The sequence below is a fragment of the Rhea americana genome, unplaced genomic scaffold, assembly GCF_003343005.1.
Source record: "Rhea americana isolate MKP2758 unplaced genomic scaffold, rheAme1 scaffold_395, whole genome shotgun sequence".
NCBI lineage: Eukaryota > Metazoa > Chordata > Aves > Rheiformes > Rheidae > Rhea > Rhea americana.
In genome coordinates, this window is record NW_028186529.1 from 218,728 (window position 1) to 238,597 (window position 19,870).

General features: G+C 37.2%; 1 protein-coding gene across 1 annotated transcript in view; it reads left to right on the forward strand.

The window, feature by feature from the left end:
- GMDS (GDP-mannose 4,6-dehydratase) overlaps positions 1-19,870 on the forward strand; it is a gene marked incomplete at its 3' end in the record, with an annotated part of 287,933 nt that overhangs the window by 104,910 nt on the left and 163,153 nt on the right. The window contains exon 6 of the mRNA XM_085313757.1: positions 456-560. Within this exon, the coding sequence (XP_085169883.1) occupies positions 456-560 (105 nt within the window). The remainder of the gene's footprint in view (positions 1-455; positions 561-19,870) is intronic.

Genomic DNA, 19,870 nt, shown 5'->3' on the forward strand with positions numbered 1-19,870 from the left:
AGGACTTTGGTGATAAAGTTTCAAATCAATCTGAGTGTTAAGAAACCAGATTTTCACTTTTATTCCTCCAAAGTAATTTTTTTTATTAGCAGAGGTCACCACAGTGGCATATTTCACACGCTCTGGCTGTGTTAATTATATTGTAAAAGGAAAAGTGCTATGCTTGGGTGTGCATAGGAAAATAAGTGAGAGAGCATTTTAACACTTCCTGACTGGTTCTGAAGTTGTACAGAAAAAGAGTATTTTCCCATTCAGCTGCTTTTTATTGGGCTGGATATTATTTCCATCTGAAACATGACATATCTAGGGAATTAATGAATTAATCAAATTTTAATGCACTGTTATTGAAAGGTAGACACCACCCTGCATGTATGAGAGGTGCATATATGTCTCTGAGGATTGTGTACAAGCAGAGTTGATATACGTAACATCAATTTTTTTTTTTTTTTTGGTAGGAGCGGCAAAATTGTATGCCTACTGGATTGTGGTGAACTTCAGAGAGGCCTACAATCTTTTTGCTGTGAACGGCATTCTCTTCAATCATGAAAGTCCCAGGAGAGGTTAGAAAATCAATATAAAACTGTTCCCAATTTTGTGTACATCTGACAGGAAAAATGAAACAACGTATCACAAGTTTCATTTAAGATTGCCAGRATTCTGAAGCAAAGGTATCTGACGTGTTGCCTGCTCAGTGTGGTCAGCGCCCGTGGTAGTTTCAGAGTCTGCCGTGTACCAGCTTTCACTTTCAAGCGTTRTATTCCATTTCTTAGCCCTTTGGCTCTGAAGGGAAGCCCTTGTGTCTGATTTTGTATATCAGTGCTCTCAGGAGGCTACAACAACATCTCTGAGTTTTCTTTCCTTCTTGATAATACGTGGAGGTTAAAATTTTAAAATGACATTTTAAAATGAAGTTTTCTAAACATTTAGGTGAGCAACTGCAAAATAGATGCAATTTCAGACATGATTTGTGTTTGAGATTTTTATCTGCATATAAGTGTTGAATTAAGAGGCAGATATAATAGACCCTCTAAATTCGTAAGACTAATGAATGCAGTCTGATGTAGTTTGGAAGTTTGTGGACTGTGACCCCGACCTTCTGACAAGATGGCTTTCAACACATGGCTTTAGAATGCCTTTCTGTTTAGCCCATAAAAACAATGCAACTTAAATTCCACTTAATCATCCCTTTTCCTCCTACAGTACTTTAAGAACAACTAATATTGGTATTAAGTTTGAGTAAGAGTCTGCAGTTGATTGAAAATCTCTTATACAATGACAGGTTTCCTCTGCCCTTAAAGTACTTGGACTTTATGAAAACACTCTAAAATTGAGCTTTAAATTTAATTTACACACCCAACTGGATTCTCAGCCTTTTATTTTGATCTGTCTATAAATGAAAAATAAATTCAAGTTTTACAGGAATGTAATTATGTAAGTTACAGCTTTTGTGCAAAATATAATAATTCTAATTGTACATACAAATATATAATGGACCATAATTGTAACTGTCAAAGAAAAGAAAGGAAAGGAAAGGGAAAGAAAGAAAAAGGAAAGAAAAGAGGAAGGGAACAGAAGGGAAAGGAAGAAGAAAAGAGGAAAGAGAAGAGAAGAGAATAGAGAAGGGAAAAAATGAGTTGATACCGTAGGGTTTAAGTAGTGATTTAAGCCTTTGAGAGTTAAAACTGTGAAACTATGTAGTACTTTGGGTAGGCAGTATTTACTTTAAATGATGCATCAAATCCTTGGTAGTAGAAGATGGTGTAACACTTTTCATTGGAGCATATGACAGCAGAAGTTGAAAATTAAAAGACAATTAAATTCATTAAATTGTTTCATTTAGAAACCTTAATACTTTGCTCTTATTTACACAGTTCACTGCAGTATATTCTGTACTCACTATATGATCCGATGTGCAAGTAGCKCTATCTGTTTTGGATTATAATGATGCAATTAAAACAGTATGACCAACATAAAAAGGGAGGAAAATGTAAGGACAAATATTAATCTGGCATGGTTTCTAGTAATAATAAAGAACTGTAGGGCGAGTTAGAAATTATATGAATGCATTTACCGTTCGTGCTGCTTCTCTATAGGCTTGTGCCATTTTGGAGAAGAAAAGCTTCAGTGCTCCTTGCTGTTTTGATCCAGTAGGCTCCTCTGACATTTGTTGCAGTTTTGATACTGCTGTGACAGAGCTTCCGATCCTAAGTCCCTTTCCAACACATTTAATGTCCCTGTGGAGAAGCCAAGTCTGTGATTTAAAGTCTCAGGCTTTGCTTTTAGTTGTGTGTATGTACTGAGGTGGAGGTTAACCCACTCTCGCCATGGGCAGGATCCTTGTCTTAGGAATAGTTTCAGTTGGCTCCATTAGCCTTAGCAAGAATACAGGAAATGGAAGTAACCGCAGCCTGGTGCCATTTGCCTAACGTTTAAGTGTGTGAATGTCTGAAAAAAACCCTGCTGATAGAACTCTTAGAAAATATGTTTTTCCTGCCTTTCAGACATACAGGGAAAGTTTTTATTGAACCTGTGTTCTCCTTGGGACCATATAAGGAAAAATCAAAGAGAAATAACAGAATACTCATTTTTCTCTTTAGCTTCCTAGTTTTAGTTTGGAAAGGAAYACCAGTAGTTAATCTCATGTAGCCTATAGACAAGACTACTCAGAGTTCATAAGGGTAAAAAATGCTTAAGTCTAATATGAGAGGTTTCTTATTTCCTGAAATTACTGAGGCTTGAGAGAAGTGCTTGCTTTGAGAAGCACATTTGATTCTCTGCTTTTGTCTTACACTTTTGCTCTATAATAGAAATACTGTAACAGAAGTAATTTTTAAGATGTGACAGTGTACTGCAAATTTGAACACTTAAGCTCACTGTGTGGGCCTGTTTTTAACTTCGATGTTTCCTGTTCTGACAGCCACAGTGACTTTGAAAAAACATCGACGATAAATTCCAGGTTGATTGAACACACTGTCTGTGCCTTACATCTTAATTTGGGAATAGTGCAGCATTATCAAATTGCACAAGTACTTGGGCCCATGCTCAGGAAATGCATGTGTATTTAATAACAGAGAATATTATCTGAAGTCTTATATGGAGTATAATAACTGGTTATTTTGGACTAAACTAATATTTATATATTTACTTATTTTGAGTCTTCTTGTAGTAATTTCCTTTCTATTTTTTTCTATTATATATTACCTATTGCTTCTCATTCTTAAGTAATCACTTTTTGACCAGTATAAGCTTTTCTACTTACATAGTTCAATATGGCTGAATATTCACTGAAGTGATGTGGTCATGTTGATTTATGCCAGCTAAAGTCTGRCATAGTCTTTCAAGTGATGATCTGGTAATGAAAGAGAAGTTAGCATAATTTGCTTATTTTGAGGAGAAGGCCAGTTATCAACATACCTTGCTAAAGCTGGTTTCTTCAGTTAATTTAATCACTTTTTATCCAGGTATAGTTCAACTGTTTCCTAATTTGTGATAAGGCCAAAGGAGAAAGGGATCTTCCGTTATTGACGTTTATTTATTATCAAAGTATGATGTTACCTGAAAAACAGAATGTGTTCTGCAGTGGTAGAAAGCTGCAGTGATAGAAAGCCGTATCCAAAAAGCAGGGAAGCGTACAGTAGTCACTAGTACAAAGTTGATTATCTCTCTACAACAGTCTTGTGCAGCCGGATAATGTAGTGTGCTATAACATAGTATGTCTTTACTATAAGGTATTGAAGAGCTAGTTTGAAAGTCCTGACCTGCCAAGCTGGAGTGGGTGATCTTGTACAGAATGCTAGCTGGACATGTGATATCAGCATTTTTAGATTTTAATTCTTGGGAGCAGAGGTGGAGACATGACTATGGGAAAGAACAAAAGGAGCAAACGCTTTTTTCAAACRTTGATAAAATAAGTTATGTGTGGAAAAAATACCAGAGTGATGAATGCCTRATATATTTTTTCTTTTGTGAGCAATTACTGTCCTTGCAAGACAGCATTGTAGGAAGCTGGTGCCTAGAGAGTTCGTACTGGTGGTTGAATGTGGCTCCCAGTATTACTAGTGTGGAACGTCTGCACTATAGCAATATTGGAAAGGTATTTCAGTTYGGCGAGTTAACAGTTTTGACAGTGGGAGAGTGAGGCAATTAGCAGGTCTAGTTTTCAGGAAAGCTAAGGCTTGATCCAAGCTTTTTTGACACCATTGGAAAGATTCCTGTTCTTTTGCTGGGCTCTGGATCTCACTGATGCCCTTTTTTTCTGAGTAAGAAAACAACCTACTTGTTGACAATGACATTTGTTTCTTCCCAGGCAAGCCCTTACTTTTTTCTCCTTAGTTTTGTGTGAGAAGTTTTCTCAGATTTACAAGATGTGTCTTTGGATGTCTGAGATCAACTTTCCGATTAGGTTAACCACTTCATTGCTTGCCTCATCTGATCTTTATCTACCAAGATGTACAAACATGTACAGCGTGTTTTCTGACACAATGCAAAGAAATTTTGTTTTTTATTATTTTTTTCCCCTGAGTAATAGATACTTTGTCTCCATATATGATGTTGTTGTATAGATCATTCAGTGKGGAATTTTTATTTTTCTGATATCAACTCTAGTAAAGCAGTTGTCATCAGACCATTGCTGTATAGCCAGAGGGAAAGGATACAACTGCTCATTTCTGTGATCTCTCTCAGCCAGGAAGGAAATGGCTAGGTGTTAGATTGCAGGCTGAAGGTTGTCAAAGTAGAAGTAGTAAGAGTAAAATGTAAAGAAATCACAATTTGAAGAGAATGGGGCATGCTCTTTGCTTTTACTGTACGTCTGAATCACTGTTTTGCTGGGAGGGTGGGGAAGGTGGGGGGTAGGGGATTCCTCCATTAGCTGTAAAGGTGTTTCAGTGTCTTTTGAATTCATGTATTTCATTGTTCCTTTTTTTTTGATTCTGACAAATTTTCAGTCTCCCTTTTTTCTCTTTTTCATAGAGAGAGCAGTAGCAGATGGTGACATCTGCTAGGAACTTTCACAAAAAATCCCTACAATGTGACAGCTGTTCTTCTACATCTCCTCTAAAGAAAGGTAGCCAACATCTGCCAGATTTCCYTTTCTCATTTCTTTGGTCGAGGAGACTAATTGCTAGTCTCCTTACATATATTCTATGCAAGAAGAGCTGATCAGCCTAATACTATTGGAAATACTAAGGGCTTATGCAAGCTCTTTTTATAAATTCAGGCCTATGAGGGATGTAAAAGTATAAAATTTGCCAAACAGAGCTATGGTACCTCTCATTTAATATAAAGTCTCCCAACACACAAGTATATCTGAATAGCAAAAGTCAGCAGGGTGTTGTGTCTTGCTGACTCCTTGCTGAATGAGAAAAATGCAAGCTGGTTAGTATTATCAGGGATCATCTGCCTAGCATATTGAAAACTTAATGACGAGGTACCATGGCCAATGTAAAAGGAGTTACTCAGACAGTTGCGTGCTCTGGAGCAGCCAAGATCATTTCATGCTTTTTAGTTTGCATGTTTGAACAGAGAAAGCATGCAGTGTCCTGAAGACATACATTCTTACTGGCTTTTTCTCCTTGCTGTGAGACTGATCCTGCTAAGTGATCCATGCAGGTGTTTTCTTATCTGTACGTGCAGTCAAATGTCAATGGGGATAAATATGGGCATTAGGGTCTATTTGTACAGATGGATTTTCAGGAATATTGACTGTCGTARTAAGAGAATTGCAATAGTTGTTTTGCTTATGTACATGTGATTTTCTGTGAAAATGATTTGACCTTATGAAATAAGTGAATTTGGTTAATTCTTCTAATGTTGAACCTGATACTGACTAACTACATAGTACTAATTAGAGCAAATCACAATATAAGAAGGAGATTTTTGTTGCTTTTTCTGATTTATGTTGCTAATAATTCATCTCAATCTTGAGTTCCAATATCACTTTTCTAGGACTGGCCAATACTTACATATGAAGACAATGCAGTCATGCCCAAATATGAGTGCATTTGCCTTCTGTGACATTGTGTTTTAAAGTACCAGACTTCTGAAATAAGAACGGAATTCTAAGAACATTTCTGCATGTGTTTAGCTTTGGGCRTAGACATGGTCCAGGTCAGTGCCACCGAACTTGTCACATATGGGAAATAAGCAATTATGTAAATGAACTGAACCAGGATCTAATTTTGTTTCTTGAGTGAGTCACTGATAAAGGAAGGTGTTGTGTTGAACAATCTAATTACTGAAATCCTTTTGATTCAATCTTCTGATCTTTTAAATTTTTTGTTTTTCTTCTCAATCTTGAAGTAGCCCTGATTCTATACTTACCTATCTGATGTGTTTTTCTGGGGCCTATCAGCAGTTTATCGAAATAGTTATGGATATACTTAAGTAATTTCTTGCCTGTGGGTTAAGAATTTTTGGAACAGCTGCATTTGCAATCCGGATTTCTCCTTGAGCGAATTATTATCTTATCAGATGCATCTTCTTGTCATTAAATCATGTGCTCCCTTATGGCTTATTCCATGTTGAGAAGAAAGTAGATTACAGTTTCTGCTATTTCCCATCATTGAGTTTGACTTTTTTTTTTTAACCAAAGAAAAATCAAAGCACWAGCACAATTTAGAAAATGTTAAATCTACTAAGTTTAGAAAACCTTGCCATGTAGTTCTTAACATTTCTCAAATTATATTGGCAGATGTCAGTGTTACGTTATCTTAAACTTAGAGTTTGCAAACTTCTTTTCATTGCTCTTACTGCATTAGGGAAAGCACAAATATTTAGCTTTTATTTTTWAAAAATAAGTTTTTAACAGCTACTTTACAGTTATAAATCCTCTTTGTTGTTTTGACACCCTTCTCTGCCCCTCATAGTCTCAGTAACTGGCAGGCAGGTGTTTATTTATCATCAGGGACATTTGCRTTGTCTGATATACTACTGAATTTTTCTTCACTGCCTTCTTTAAAAGTAATACAAGGTCTCCTGTTACCTTTATTGTACTTCTTGAAGATAAGTGGAGAGGTTGTGTGCTTTCTGAGGACAGAAGCAGTCCTTAGGCTTTCCAGTATTTATGTAATTATGGAAAACGGAGTAAGTTAAAAATAATTCTGCACTTCAGTGCTTTGTTGATCAGATAGTAGTAACATACTTAGTTTCAAGCACTTAACTGAAGTGCCATTGAATTTAGAGTAAAGCTAATCATGTGACTAAACTAGCTATTAGAGCTTGCACACACTCRTTTTTTTGCTTCTATTTGCTTGTACAAATTAGGTGTGGACTATTGCATAGATCTGTCATTGAAAATCAGGCTAATAACTGCTAGCTTTAATACCTGTTTTTCAGCAGGAAGCTGACCTTCTTTTTTCAAAATTCTTGCATTGATTTTCTTTGATAACCTGTAGATATATCATAAGGAAAGCAAGTGACGGCTGGAGTATTCTTCTGTCACATATTTAATAGGCTTTGGGGGATAGACTAGTGCTAGCAGTGTGATTTGCTATCAAGCTCTGTCTCTGTGGTGTCTACAAGTAGATAGTAGATGTGCTTCTCTGTTTTTGAGTCGCAGAATGTGCAGCTATGCATCCTGGGCCATAAACCTGCTCAAATATGCTGAGATCTTCAAGGGATTTGAATCACCCAAGCTCGRGGAAGGTTGGGTTTTTATTGCTTAATCTATATTAATTCAAAGTCTTCAGTTATTTCCCTCCTAAACCTGCTCCAGTAGCACTTGAATCTTGAACGTATCCATCATGAATTTTACAAGGAGTTAGTAGTAGAAGGCACTCTGACTTCTGGTGAAAATGCTATGCTTGTTCTGTTTTTTGGTGTAGAAAGTTGCTTCATGCCTCCTCTTTGTATTTGATGTGTCCTCACAGAAATGCCAGTGTTCCAACACTTAAAAGAGTATCTCTCCGTTGAGCTCAGCATACTGCAGTATCACAGTTCTTGCTGCATTCAGATTCATGGCTTCCACAGGACTCTTCAAGTTTCAGCACTGTTTTCTAAAACAATTTTAACAGTCTCAGGCCAGTTCCTTTAGGTTATGCTCAGTGGATACCAGCTAACTGGTGTTTAGTTGACTTCTTTAGGTGAGGATGCTTCTGAATGAATCCAATAACCAGAACGTGYGCATATGGTACGAATAACACTCATTTCTCCTTAAACCTGTTCAAGTTTCACATGAAAAAAAATGCAGCACGTATTATTACATTCCTTTTTAGTGTTACCAGATTTAATGACAAGGGTTTTTTTTCTCCCCACAGACCATGCAATATTTAATGAAAACATTCAGAGCAAGATTGGTGTAAGAATAACTCAGATTGTGAAGTTGAAAGCTTGATTTCATATAACAACAGTAGGCARTTGCTGTCTTTGCTGTCCAGTTCAGTAAGTGGTCGTGCTGGTGTTACTGGAGAACCAGGACCAGTTTTCATCATGCTGGTGAATCTAAAATCCATTGGCAAAATAGTGTCAGGAAGCTAAAAAACCAACAAGTAATAGGTCATTTTTAAATTTATACTTATGTCTCATAAAGATGCTGTGTCATTTTAAGAAAAGCATCATAACTTTAAACTGTGTTTAAAGGAAGAGTAAGTTCTTTGTTGTGAAATCATGGGATGAAGCAATTCTGGGTTTAAATTAATCAATGTGCTGCAGTTATTGCTCAACTTTGGTCTACTTGCAAGTAAGTGAAGTGTTTGTTGTCACTTTGGTACTACAGGTTCCTTGTGGGTTTGGTGCTGTAGTGACATCATCTGGTTTTCAGTCACATTTGTAGACAATGATAACTAGGCATCAGCACCCACAGAGGAACCCACAGAGTCATCTGGGCATTTTTCATCATTTTTTCCAAAATTATGTATGTGTGTGAGTATGTGTCTTATGCTTGAAAATGGTTGCCTGTACATGAAAGTCTGATGAAGGAATTAATACATTTGGTAAAATTTGCTGCAAAACTGGAATAAATCATGGTTGTGTGTATGTATTGTCCACCTTGATCATGTATCTGAGGGGTCATTAAAACTTGGCGTTGCTTTWACTGGTTAAAGTCAAGTAATTTAATATTTATTAATATAAGTCTTGGTATTGAAGAMGAAAACTCTGAAAGATTTAACACATTTTAAAATATGCTTTTCTTCTAGAATGCTAAGGAAACATTTAGAATATCAATAKCAACTTGGATATTGTTTATTTAACCTTGGTTAAAGCTGGAAACAAAATAATTTTGGATATGTAGAATTCTTTAACTGCACCTTCTATACAGTTCATTGTTTTTCTGGCTTGATGCAGCATATGGCATTTTTACCTTGATGGTTTTCCTGTTTTATGGTTGTTGGAGAAGATATGGAACAGTTTCACCTCATAAGCAAGTTATGAACAAATCCTTTAAAAAAAAATACTCTAGTAAACTGTGCAAATTTAATTACAAAACTGTGAAATTAAACTAAATAAAGGTATAAAAATGCAATTGTAATGCCTGGAGAGATATTAACAAACCATTCAGCATCAATCTAAGTATTTTAAAGGGTTTTATTTGCCTATTTCATGTTTTTAGCAAGTATATTTTCTAAGTAATGCTGTCATTTTCTTTCCAAGCTATTGCACACACTTACTGTAGAATTACCAGGGATCATATAGAATGGCAGTCTCTATTACAGTCTTATTCCTTTGGATTTCACTGCATATCTTTTTTTCACATCTCTACTATTATCCTTAAAACTATTTTCAGATACAATATTTAACATCACATACCAGATTTCCATTTGTAGATCACATTTATATTCTTCTATTCACATTTGTGTGAGTTTTATTTTAATATATTTTTGTTTYAAGTGAAAGATTTCATGAACATCTGCTAATTTATCCACAATACCAGATCTAAATTTACCTCTTAATTTTATTGGACCCACAAAAGTAAGTTTTTATGTCATTTGAAGCACTGTCATTTTATTTAGTTTGCTGCTTTTTCAGAGTAATCCAGGTTAAAATAAAAACTTGTTTTCCAGAACACTTCCCCCCCAGGAACACTTCTTCCCCAGAATCCAAAGTTTGTTTCTTGACAATATTTGAACCAAGCTCCTCTGAATCCAGTATTCCTCTGTGTAATTGCCATTTCCTTATGCTTTCCGCACTAACTTCATCTTTTTCTTTTCATTATCTGTTGCTTGAAATGGATTCAGGCAAATGCCCCTTTTTTAATAGAGTATCTAAAAAGAAGTATTTATGCAGCCACATGCCTCAGTGAGTACTTGCTGAATTCTTCTGCCTTTTATTACACTGGAACATTCAGATTTTTCAAAGCGCTGTGAGGCATACATAATAAACGGACTGACACTTTACAGAATTCTTTAAAGAAAGAAATGTAACATTAAGAAATTGTTTAAAGATACCGTGATACTTCCCTAGTCCTAAAAGCAGAACTTGTCAACTATGTAATGATGGAGGCACATCCATGTAACAGTAGTTACCTGGAAATGCTTGTTTAACCTTATTTTCTTTTACTCTAAAATACGTGTTTATGGGAAAACTTTTAAGTTAAATATAATTCATTTAAAAATGGAATAAAATTCTGTTTCCTGAAGTACAAGAACATGGGGTTGTGATACTTAAAAATGTCAATATCTGAAAAAAAGTAAAACAATATGAAGAATCTGTAAGCGACTTGGTTCAGATCTGATTTGTATTTGACTCTCACTCAARTGCATACATCTGGGTCAGACCAATAATGATTTAACTGCCTCAGTGTGTCTGATTCTGTTCAAGCTGAAAAATAAACTGTTTTGAAATGTAAAGGTCATGATAAGGAGGCTTCCTCTGGGAAATTTTCTGTTAAATAATTATTCTGATCTGATAATTGGAAGTATTTTCTTTTTTATTAAATTCTGGATTAGGTTCAACAAAGACTTAAACGTAACTGTTCAGATTCACTTCTCATTTGAGAAAAAAGAACAATTCAAACAATTTTCAGTTATAGTTCAGTCTGACTCTATGGGAAAAAATCAAAAACCTTTTTCATAATTTGATGGTGTTAGTTACATTTTGCTTTTTACATTCCTTGGATAAGCTGCTTTATTTCTGTTGTACTACCTGGCTGGCATGCAAGAACACAGCAGTACAATGTTTAACTAACAAATAATGTCAGGGAATATGGTGATCCAAGGAAAAAGTTCTTACTGGGATTAAAATAAATTGTGGCAGTAATCTCTATCGATTYGATATTAAGTTGAAATAGTTTAGAGAGAGCTTATCTTTGTGTCTAGGTCAACATGATGATGTAATTTTAGAAGATCAGAGAAACATGGATATTAAAAATAAAAAAGGGAGAGAAGGATGGCAGTGAGTATGCAGTGTAACAATACAAAATCTGAATCTTGACTCTACCTTTTTTATAATTTTGTCACCATATAGGCTGGTTAAAGAAAGTACTTTATCATGAGTAAAATACTGTTTACTAAGTGCCGCTGAAACTCTTGAGAATAAGTTAAGAATTTAGCTTCATTTTAGTAAGCTGATATGCCTATAGTGCTGGCTACTTTTAAATCCCTCAACAAATATCTTTATCATGTTTAAGTTTATTATTTCTATAAAATTATTCAGCATTTGATTGTTTTTTTTTTCTTTTTCAGTGTCTTGGGTCTTTTTTAATTCATTGGCTTCATTAGGAATCTGCACAGTTGTGACACTAAGGAACTCAAAAGATTAGGTTGTAAAGGGTTTATATTTTACCCTTTTCCAGAATTATGTCATGATCACTATTAATTCTGTGAATGGACATAGGAAGAACAATAAAAACCAAACAATAAAAAGAGGGTTGAACCATGTCACGTGCAAGAGGACATAATTGTCCTTTTTGCTTGCAATCCCTTTTTGAACCCCCCCCCCACCAAGACCCAAATCTGCATCTAAATTCAGAGCACTGAATGGAGCTCAGTGGGCTCAATCCAGAAACACATGAACAAGTTTGACACGTTCCCTTAAGGGGAGTCCTCTTGACAGCAGAGAGGACGTTTGTAGTAAGAGATAAATCTGAAGTCTGGAGTTTTTAAGATGCTTGTACTCACCTCCATGTACTTCTAACAAATGAGAGCATAAATGTTTCATGGTGAGGCCAGCACGCTCAGTGGTATACAGGGGTGGGCTTTTACTCTCCACCCTGTCTAATGTGGAAAGTGAAGCAAGGCCACAGGGCTGACAAAAGAGATGAAACAGTTTCTCTGTGAAGAACACATTTACTTCGGTGTGGGTTAGACAAGTAGGAGATGTTATTGTAAGAGTATGTGCAGTCCTAAATGTCTGGGAGAAGGTGGATGGGATGTGATTGCTTGTTCTCATCTTTTCATTTCGTGAATTTCATGAAGTTCTCAACTTGCCAAAATGAAGGTTCAGAACAAATAACAGTAAAGGATTTGCCTTTACAGCGTGTGTTTGTGCGAAGTTAATAATAGTTTATTGCCACAGGATTTTGCATATGACAAAACTTTGCATGGGTTCAAAAAGCAATTGATGATATTTGTGGGAGCCCATCCAAAACTATACACAGGCATACTCAAGTCTCTTAAAACTGGTAGAGAATACCAGTGAAGTGTTTCTCTGTAGGGTCTGGGGAGTTTGTATGTATATTCCTTCCCTAAGAATCTGTTGTAGCCCACTCTGAGGACAGGATACTGGACTGTGTGGAGTTTTGTTGGCCTCGTACAGCTGTTCTTACTGTTCTTGCACACCGTTTTAAGAAAATAAAAATAGTCAGGAGGTAAAAAAAAAAATTCTTAGTGCTTTTTTGCTCCATTGTTTAAAATAGTCGTAAACATACGCTTTCTTTTCTGGTTTAGCACCATCTGTCCTGCTTTTATTTCTGTTATTTCAGTCTTCTTAAACATATTTTTTTTACCCTAGTTTCCCCTTTGTTTGCCTTCTCATTTTTAGTATATGTGAAATATAAATTTAAGTTTAGTATTTGCTGTGAATATAAGTCCTTTCTTGCCTGGTCTCAAATACTTTTTCTACTTACTTAAATCTTAGGAAGAGTAAGAATGTAGTTTTCTCAGCAGGGGTAAGGTGAACTCATTGTGCTGACTTTCCTCTTAAAAAAGCAGTGGCAACTGTGGCTTATTTCTTTTAGAAGATGCTGATGTTCTTTGGGTGTGTGGATATGAGAATCGTGAAATAATTTAGGTTGAAAGGTACCTCTGACTTTATCCGGCTCTACTCTCCCCACTCAAAGCAGGGCCACCTTCAAAGTTGAATCAGGTTGCTCAGGTCCTTGTCTAATAATTTTTGAATATCTTCAGAAGGAGACTGCCCAGCTTTTTGGGGCACCTGTTCTAATGCTTAACCATCTTCACTGGTAGTGGTGGGCAAGGAAGATCGCTACATTTAAAAAGAATTTCTCATCTTGCAGCTTTAGTACGTATGTGCACTGTCCACCTCAGAAGGGACTGGCTCCATCCCATGAGCTAATTGTAGACCACAATCCCCGGCTACCTAAGGACGAACAAGGCAGTTTCTTCAGTCCCTCCTCGAATGCCTRGTGCACCAGCTCCCTGACCATGCCGGTGGCCCTCTGCCACACTCTCGGCAGCATTTTCATGTGTTTATTGTGCTGGGGGGGCCAAAAATGAACATAGTACTCCAGATGTGGTCTCACCGGTGCCCAATAGGGGGGAAGAATCACTTCCCTTCACACTTTTGTATGTAGATGTGAGAATGTGAGTCTCCCTTGTGGCCCTGCTGTCATGGTTCTGTTCTGCCCATTTGTGACTCCATGAACTTTAAGGGAAACACGTCCATCTCTGAGGAGAAGAGCTCCTGCTTCCTCGAGTGATTTGTAGAAAACTTCAAGAGAAGATCTTCCATTCCTCTCCCTTTATCGCTCTTTTACGTTTCTTCCATATGAGACCATAGTTAAATCTATTGTTATTTGCCTGAGTCATGTGACATGAAACGTTGCAGCTGCTTAAATTTGAACTGAAATTAAGAGTAGAAAGAATCTCTCTCAGATGAAATAACATGTGTTCAAGAAATTCATAAATATAACTGATTCTTTCTAGTAAATCTATCTTGTATCATAACAGTTACCAAAGTGTTTACTCACAGGCGCAAAATACTTAGAGTCTCCTTAATCTCCAATTATTGTTGCCCTTTTGTCTTGACCTTTCTTGAAGTGTTTTATAAACAATTTAAAGAATAAATGAAGTATTAGAAACAGTTATTATAGAGGAGGCAAAGTTATTTGCTTTCCTTGAGTGAAAGGATATAATTTATAAAGGACTGATTATACTCATCTGTTTTCTGGGTAGCCTGTAAGTTTACTTTACCATGGCAAGGGAGAATAACAGAGAAATTGTGTCATGGGAGCCAAGTAAGATATTGTAGCAGTAGGAAATCCAATTGCCTTGTTTTACAGCCATTTGTCTTGTCCGTTGTTTCTGTCAAAAGATCACTTGAATCAAAAGCATATAAAGAGATTTTCCTGCTTTACAGTAATGAGAACAACAGAGACTTTTATGCTGTAGGACATTCTTACTAGGTCTTTCCTTCTTTAACATGGCTACCTGCCAGTTCATGTTTTTCTTAAAAGTTGCTTCATTTAGTACATTTTATGAAGTGGCTCTGCCTGGCTTCTGGACTGTCATTGAAGTTATGAGTCAAGAAGGAGAGCAGGACTGGAGCTCTGATTCAGTGGAGCTTAGCTAAGAAGTGGTTTCAGCTGAGAATGTTAATGGGTARCTTTTTACTTCAAACATATTCTTTTCAAGGTGTGCATTTGTATCAAAAGAAAATACTGTGCAACATGGGTTTGGTCTCTGTGCCTTACCAATTTTAACAAATTGTGCCTGTCTTGCCTTTTATTTACAAAAAGCACTAGCAAAATTCCATTGCTGCCAATGGGGGTTACACAGGTGCAGAACATACTATTGAGAGGTTGGAGTCGAGGGTATTTGGTTCAAACTCTAAGAGAGAAAGGCCATTTCTAGGAAAGAATGGCTTAAGGATTTCAGAAGTTAATTTTGTAAGCCTGCGGGCCATTCTCACCTCTGCTTTGCACTTCTGTCAAGCAGGGATGAAATGAGACTTAAGGGTCCTGGAATCATCAAAACAATGAAGCCTGTTGGCTCCAACACAGCTGGAGCTGAGAAAGAGATGTCTGTTCCTCCTCTCTTATGTGGTTTATTCTGTCTTTTTTCTGATTTCCCTGAGAGGCAGACAGAGTGGAGGCAGCAGAGCAGCAGGGAAGAAGAAAGGCTGACAGCAGCTGCCTGTTCCAAGCCAGAGGACAATTTTGGAGTGTCCTTTGGCAATTAGAAGAGCATTTGTCAACCCTGACATCTGCCAACCGTTGTTCTACAGCCTCTAGAAGAAGCTTATCTTACTGAAGTGTCTATGACTGTTTTCCCAAACAGATATAGGAGAGGCACTGTCTTTTCCAAGATCAATATTTCAGTGACGAAACAGGGCAGGATGTTGTTGTAGACACATATATAATTACATATTCATTTATAGTGCTGCTGGTAGGAACAAAGGACGCTAAGGGGACAGGGGAAACATCTTAATAACATGAGGTTGGARTCAGGGTTATTTGATTCCAGTGCCTACAGTAATTTTGTACTCAATAATAATGTTCCTGCAGTTTTAAGATGCTTTTAGAAATACTCTTTAGCATCTACAGTTCTCATTTGGAAATAGCCAGTAAATTCCATTGGTAAATGTTTAGTACATTAACACTGAAAGGACTGAGACCCATATGTAAAAGAGGGTAGTCAGAGAAAGAGTTTCTGAGAGTTGATTCTTAGCCTACTTCATTCAGAACTTACGGGAGTGTTGGGGGAACAAATGTCGATTTGGCTGTGACTCAAGGGAGGTCCCTTGTCATGAGATGACATATGAGGGTTATGCAGAAGAGTACCAGACCCTCACACTCCCATACTGTGCAGCATTTCAGAGCATAGAGATAAACAGACTGTAGCTGTTTTAAAATAACTATGGATTTCTGCTGTTTACCTCCATTTGCTGGGCTATTAAATCTATTTGTTTATTTCTGCCGGAGTCATCTTCTAGGTCCGTCTGTCCTTTAAATCAGGTATGATACTTTCTGTCAGATATCATTTGTACATGAAATGGTAGGCAGTGTAAACTCTCTTTAAAAACTCTCGTGAGTAATTGCCAAAAGGTGGTAGCTACAGTATCCCCAACAAATGCACATTATGAATGGTCCTCTTTTTAAGCCTAGAATTCCTTTAAACACGCCTGTTGGGTTTTGAGTACCTGCAGTTAAATGGTGTTGCTTTTGGCAGGGCTTGGTGAGCAAATGAGGCATAATCTCTCTGATCTCAGTAGTCTGGTCAGCCAGCCATGACATTCTCAGTGTCTTTTCTTTCTACACCCTGTCTGAACAGAGCCATAGTCCAGGCAGCTCTCAGTGGGGTTGCCAAAGATTACCACGTGCAGTGAAGCAGCAGATGGCAGGACAGTGGAAAATATGCAGTCCCAGTCCCTGGGTTCACATGGGGTTCAGGGTTAAATTTCAGTGATTTCTCTCCCAGCTCCTCAGGCACCTCTGTAAACTGCTTATTGAGAGATGACTCCTCAATGCAAGCTTTAAAACTATTTACATTCAGTTTTGTTCAGTTTTGAGAGTGGGTTCTAGACTGCAACTGGAAATTTAAGAAGGCTATGCTCTGTGGCCAGAGAAGTTACAGCTTTTCTGACCATCCTAAGTCATTAGTGTGAGCGTAGGAGATGAGGTAAATGTTATTACACCCTGAAAAGCATGAGAGGGAAAAAAAGGCACATTGCAAGCTTGTTAGGTCAAAAATTGTGTAACAATTGAACTAAAAGTTCCTCCACAAACTTAATTCAAACTTTTGCYTGTGCAATCTTAGAAAGTCCATACTCGTACTGCTTGTAAGTACCCCACCCTAATAAGGACCCCACAGGTCCTTATTCCTTGCACAGGACAGATAGTTCTCACCTGAACAACTCGATGGTCAATATTTGGGGGACAGAAGGCAGGAAAGGAGTTCTCTGAAAGTATACTGATTCTGTGCCCCATGCATGACCACTCTTCAGCTCTTGCGCTGAACAGAATGATTTCACCCCCTTTTTGACTCTTCCAGAGTGCTCCTCTGAGTTTCACAAATACCAAGTTTTTTAGCTTTGTGAGATTCCTGTAAAATACAGAAATTTTGTTCCTGTTTTTTCATGTGAGAAACTGAAATTTCAGGCATGAAAAATTAAAGTCTGAATTTATTGATTGATTCATTGGTCGATGTTCAGAATATAGCTTCGTTTTGCAGCTGAGTGCATAGTAATAAAGCACACAGAGGAATRTGAGGCAGTGGCTAAATAAGTACCTTGATTTGAGTGACTTTCTAAGCACCACTTTAGACTTTTCAGAAGCAGCTGGAGTATTATTCATTTTTCTTTAGTGTTAGTCAGACCAAACTATGAATCCATCATTTCTTTTTTTGCTGAACTTCAGACTCTGTAGGACTCTAGCTTCATTCCTCACAAGACAGTAGTCTCTGCTCCCAGAGCAAGTCACTGCTCTGCGCAGGGAGCAATCCTATTAGGAAGAAAATTATAGTATGTAATTGATTTAAGAGTGTTTCATGAAACAATCATTCYACATTCACAAATAACACTGGCACATGTAGCGCTAACTTCTAATGCTAGAATTTACAGCTTTTTTGTGAATATGTACAGACTACGTGTGTGCATGTTTCTGAAAGCATGCACAGCTACCTATGTAGATATTAAAGTTATGTGGAAGGACTCACTAAAAATACAAAGCCAGGAAATGCAGAATTGGGCTAACCTTCTGTCCTGGTTTCACCCCATTGTGCTTAAGTATTGTAGGCATCTCAGAACAGCAGGTGATCAGACTGCCTCTTCTGTTCCTAGAGGAAGTATAAACTAAACTTAAATGGGAAATATCACAAAAACAGGATAACAATGAATTTCAGAAGTCCACAAAGGAAGAAATGTTCTTAAAAATACTGATCTTAAAACAGTAATAGGCATGAAAAGTTCAACTGTAGAAGGTGAGTATTCAGATGCTCTAGTTTTTGTCATTTAATCACTTTCTAAATGTTCTGTACAGTTTATTTCTGCTCTGTTTCACATTTTCTTATGCAAAATTATTGTTATAGTTGGACTTCTTAATGATGGAATTTCTGAATATAGATTCTTCTTTGTAAATTTAAGTAATCTAACTTCAGTGACACTGCACCACTTTATTAGTAGAAAACTGGGTTCTTCAGGTATATAACTGGTTACTTACTTTTATGTAATTTAAGCATTAAGTATGCTAAGGAAACATTCCCACACAGAAAGAATACAAAAACGTGGCTTAGTTTCAGTGACAATGTTAGAAAAATGGAAWATTCTTTGAAAAGCATGTGCGTTTTGAAAGCTTCTATAACTTTACTGTTTTTCTGTGTTCATCTGATTTTTTTCAGTAAATGCAGTGTCCATTTCTTTGCATTGATGCCTTTTTGTTTTTGTAGTGAAGATTAACAACATACCCTGGCCTGGATTTGTCCAAGGGAGTTTTCACTCCGCAATGGTTGTTATGCAGTCTCCTAGTGTATCTTCTGCACGTGAGAGAGCTGCCATTCTCTGTCTCCTTGTGTTTTCAGTTCAGAGTCCGGGTGTAGAAACCATAGCACCCCTACTTAACTCCATTATCCCACAAGTGTGATCATGGCCTGTTCTGAAATAAGGACACAACTTTTTAGGGAAAGTCTAGGCAACCAGCAGTAACGATAACTAGGTGAAATAATGTTATTATTGGCTGTGTGGATACAGGAGGTCAGCACAGCTAGGCCAAACACGTCCGAATTTTTCAGGAGCAGAAGAGACATGCTGTCTTCGTTGGCTTTCACTTTCCTGATGTATTGTCAGCTTGTCTCTGCGTTTCCCTCCTACTCTTTTCATAAACTCCTGGTGTTTTTTCTCCCCCTGCATAATTACTTTGACACTCATTTCAAGAGGATTCGTTGTTAAAATACTACATTTGAGGGGTGTTGCTTTGGTTTTATCCAAGGTAATCACTTTCAGTGTTACCTTGTTCTATTCTCAGCAGCCTCATATGCCTCTCTAGAAAAAGAGCTCAGGAAGTTGGCAGAGCTAGGGGATGCAGCGTGAACCGGAAAGCATTGTAAGCCATTCTGATATTCCTGGTACCACATCAATTATTGCGTTCTACAGCACAAAGTATGACAATTTTTGTTACTCTTATGTCGCAGAGAAATATGTGGAATTGAGTAATCTGCTGTGAATTTGAAGGGGTATCTGTATTTGGAACAAACAACTCATCCTCACAATGGTAATTGCAGACCATTGCAACTGATGATTTGTACACTGAATTCTTGGGATTGTCATTGATGTACTTTTCACACATCCTAGCTGATAACCTAATTATTTGCCTACATAGAAGACAGAAGGAAATGTCGTACCTTGAATTTTATGTGCTTTATTCAAGTATCAGAGAAAATTGTGCTTTCTGTGTTAGGATGAGCATAGGTTTTTTTCTCTCCTCCCCTCCAGCTTTCTTAGTCCCTACCTTGTTATGTCTTCAGGAGCACTGTGCTCCGTTCCAAAGGACGTAAACCTTACTTTGATACACAGTCCTATAGAAACTGGGTATGATCCAGCCTCCTTGCCATTGCTACTGCCCTCATGCTAGAAGTCTGGGGAAAAAAATCATCTGAGCTTTAGCTGCAACAGTGTATGTGTAGCTCCACGCCGTTGCTGGTTGAGGGTATTTCCTAACTGGTGCCATTCGGTCCTTCGCATTAGGTGGGCATGCAAAATTTACATATTAATATGTAATCTAGAAAGACTCATTCAGTTAAATATGCTTTGTACAGGACCAGGA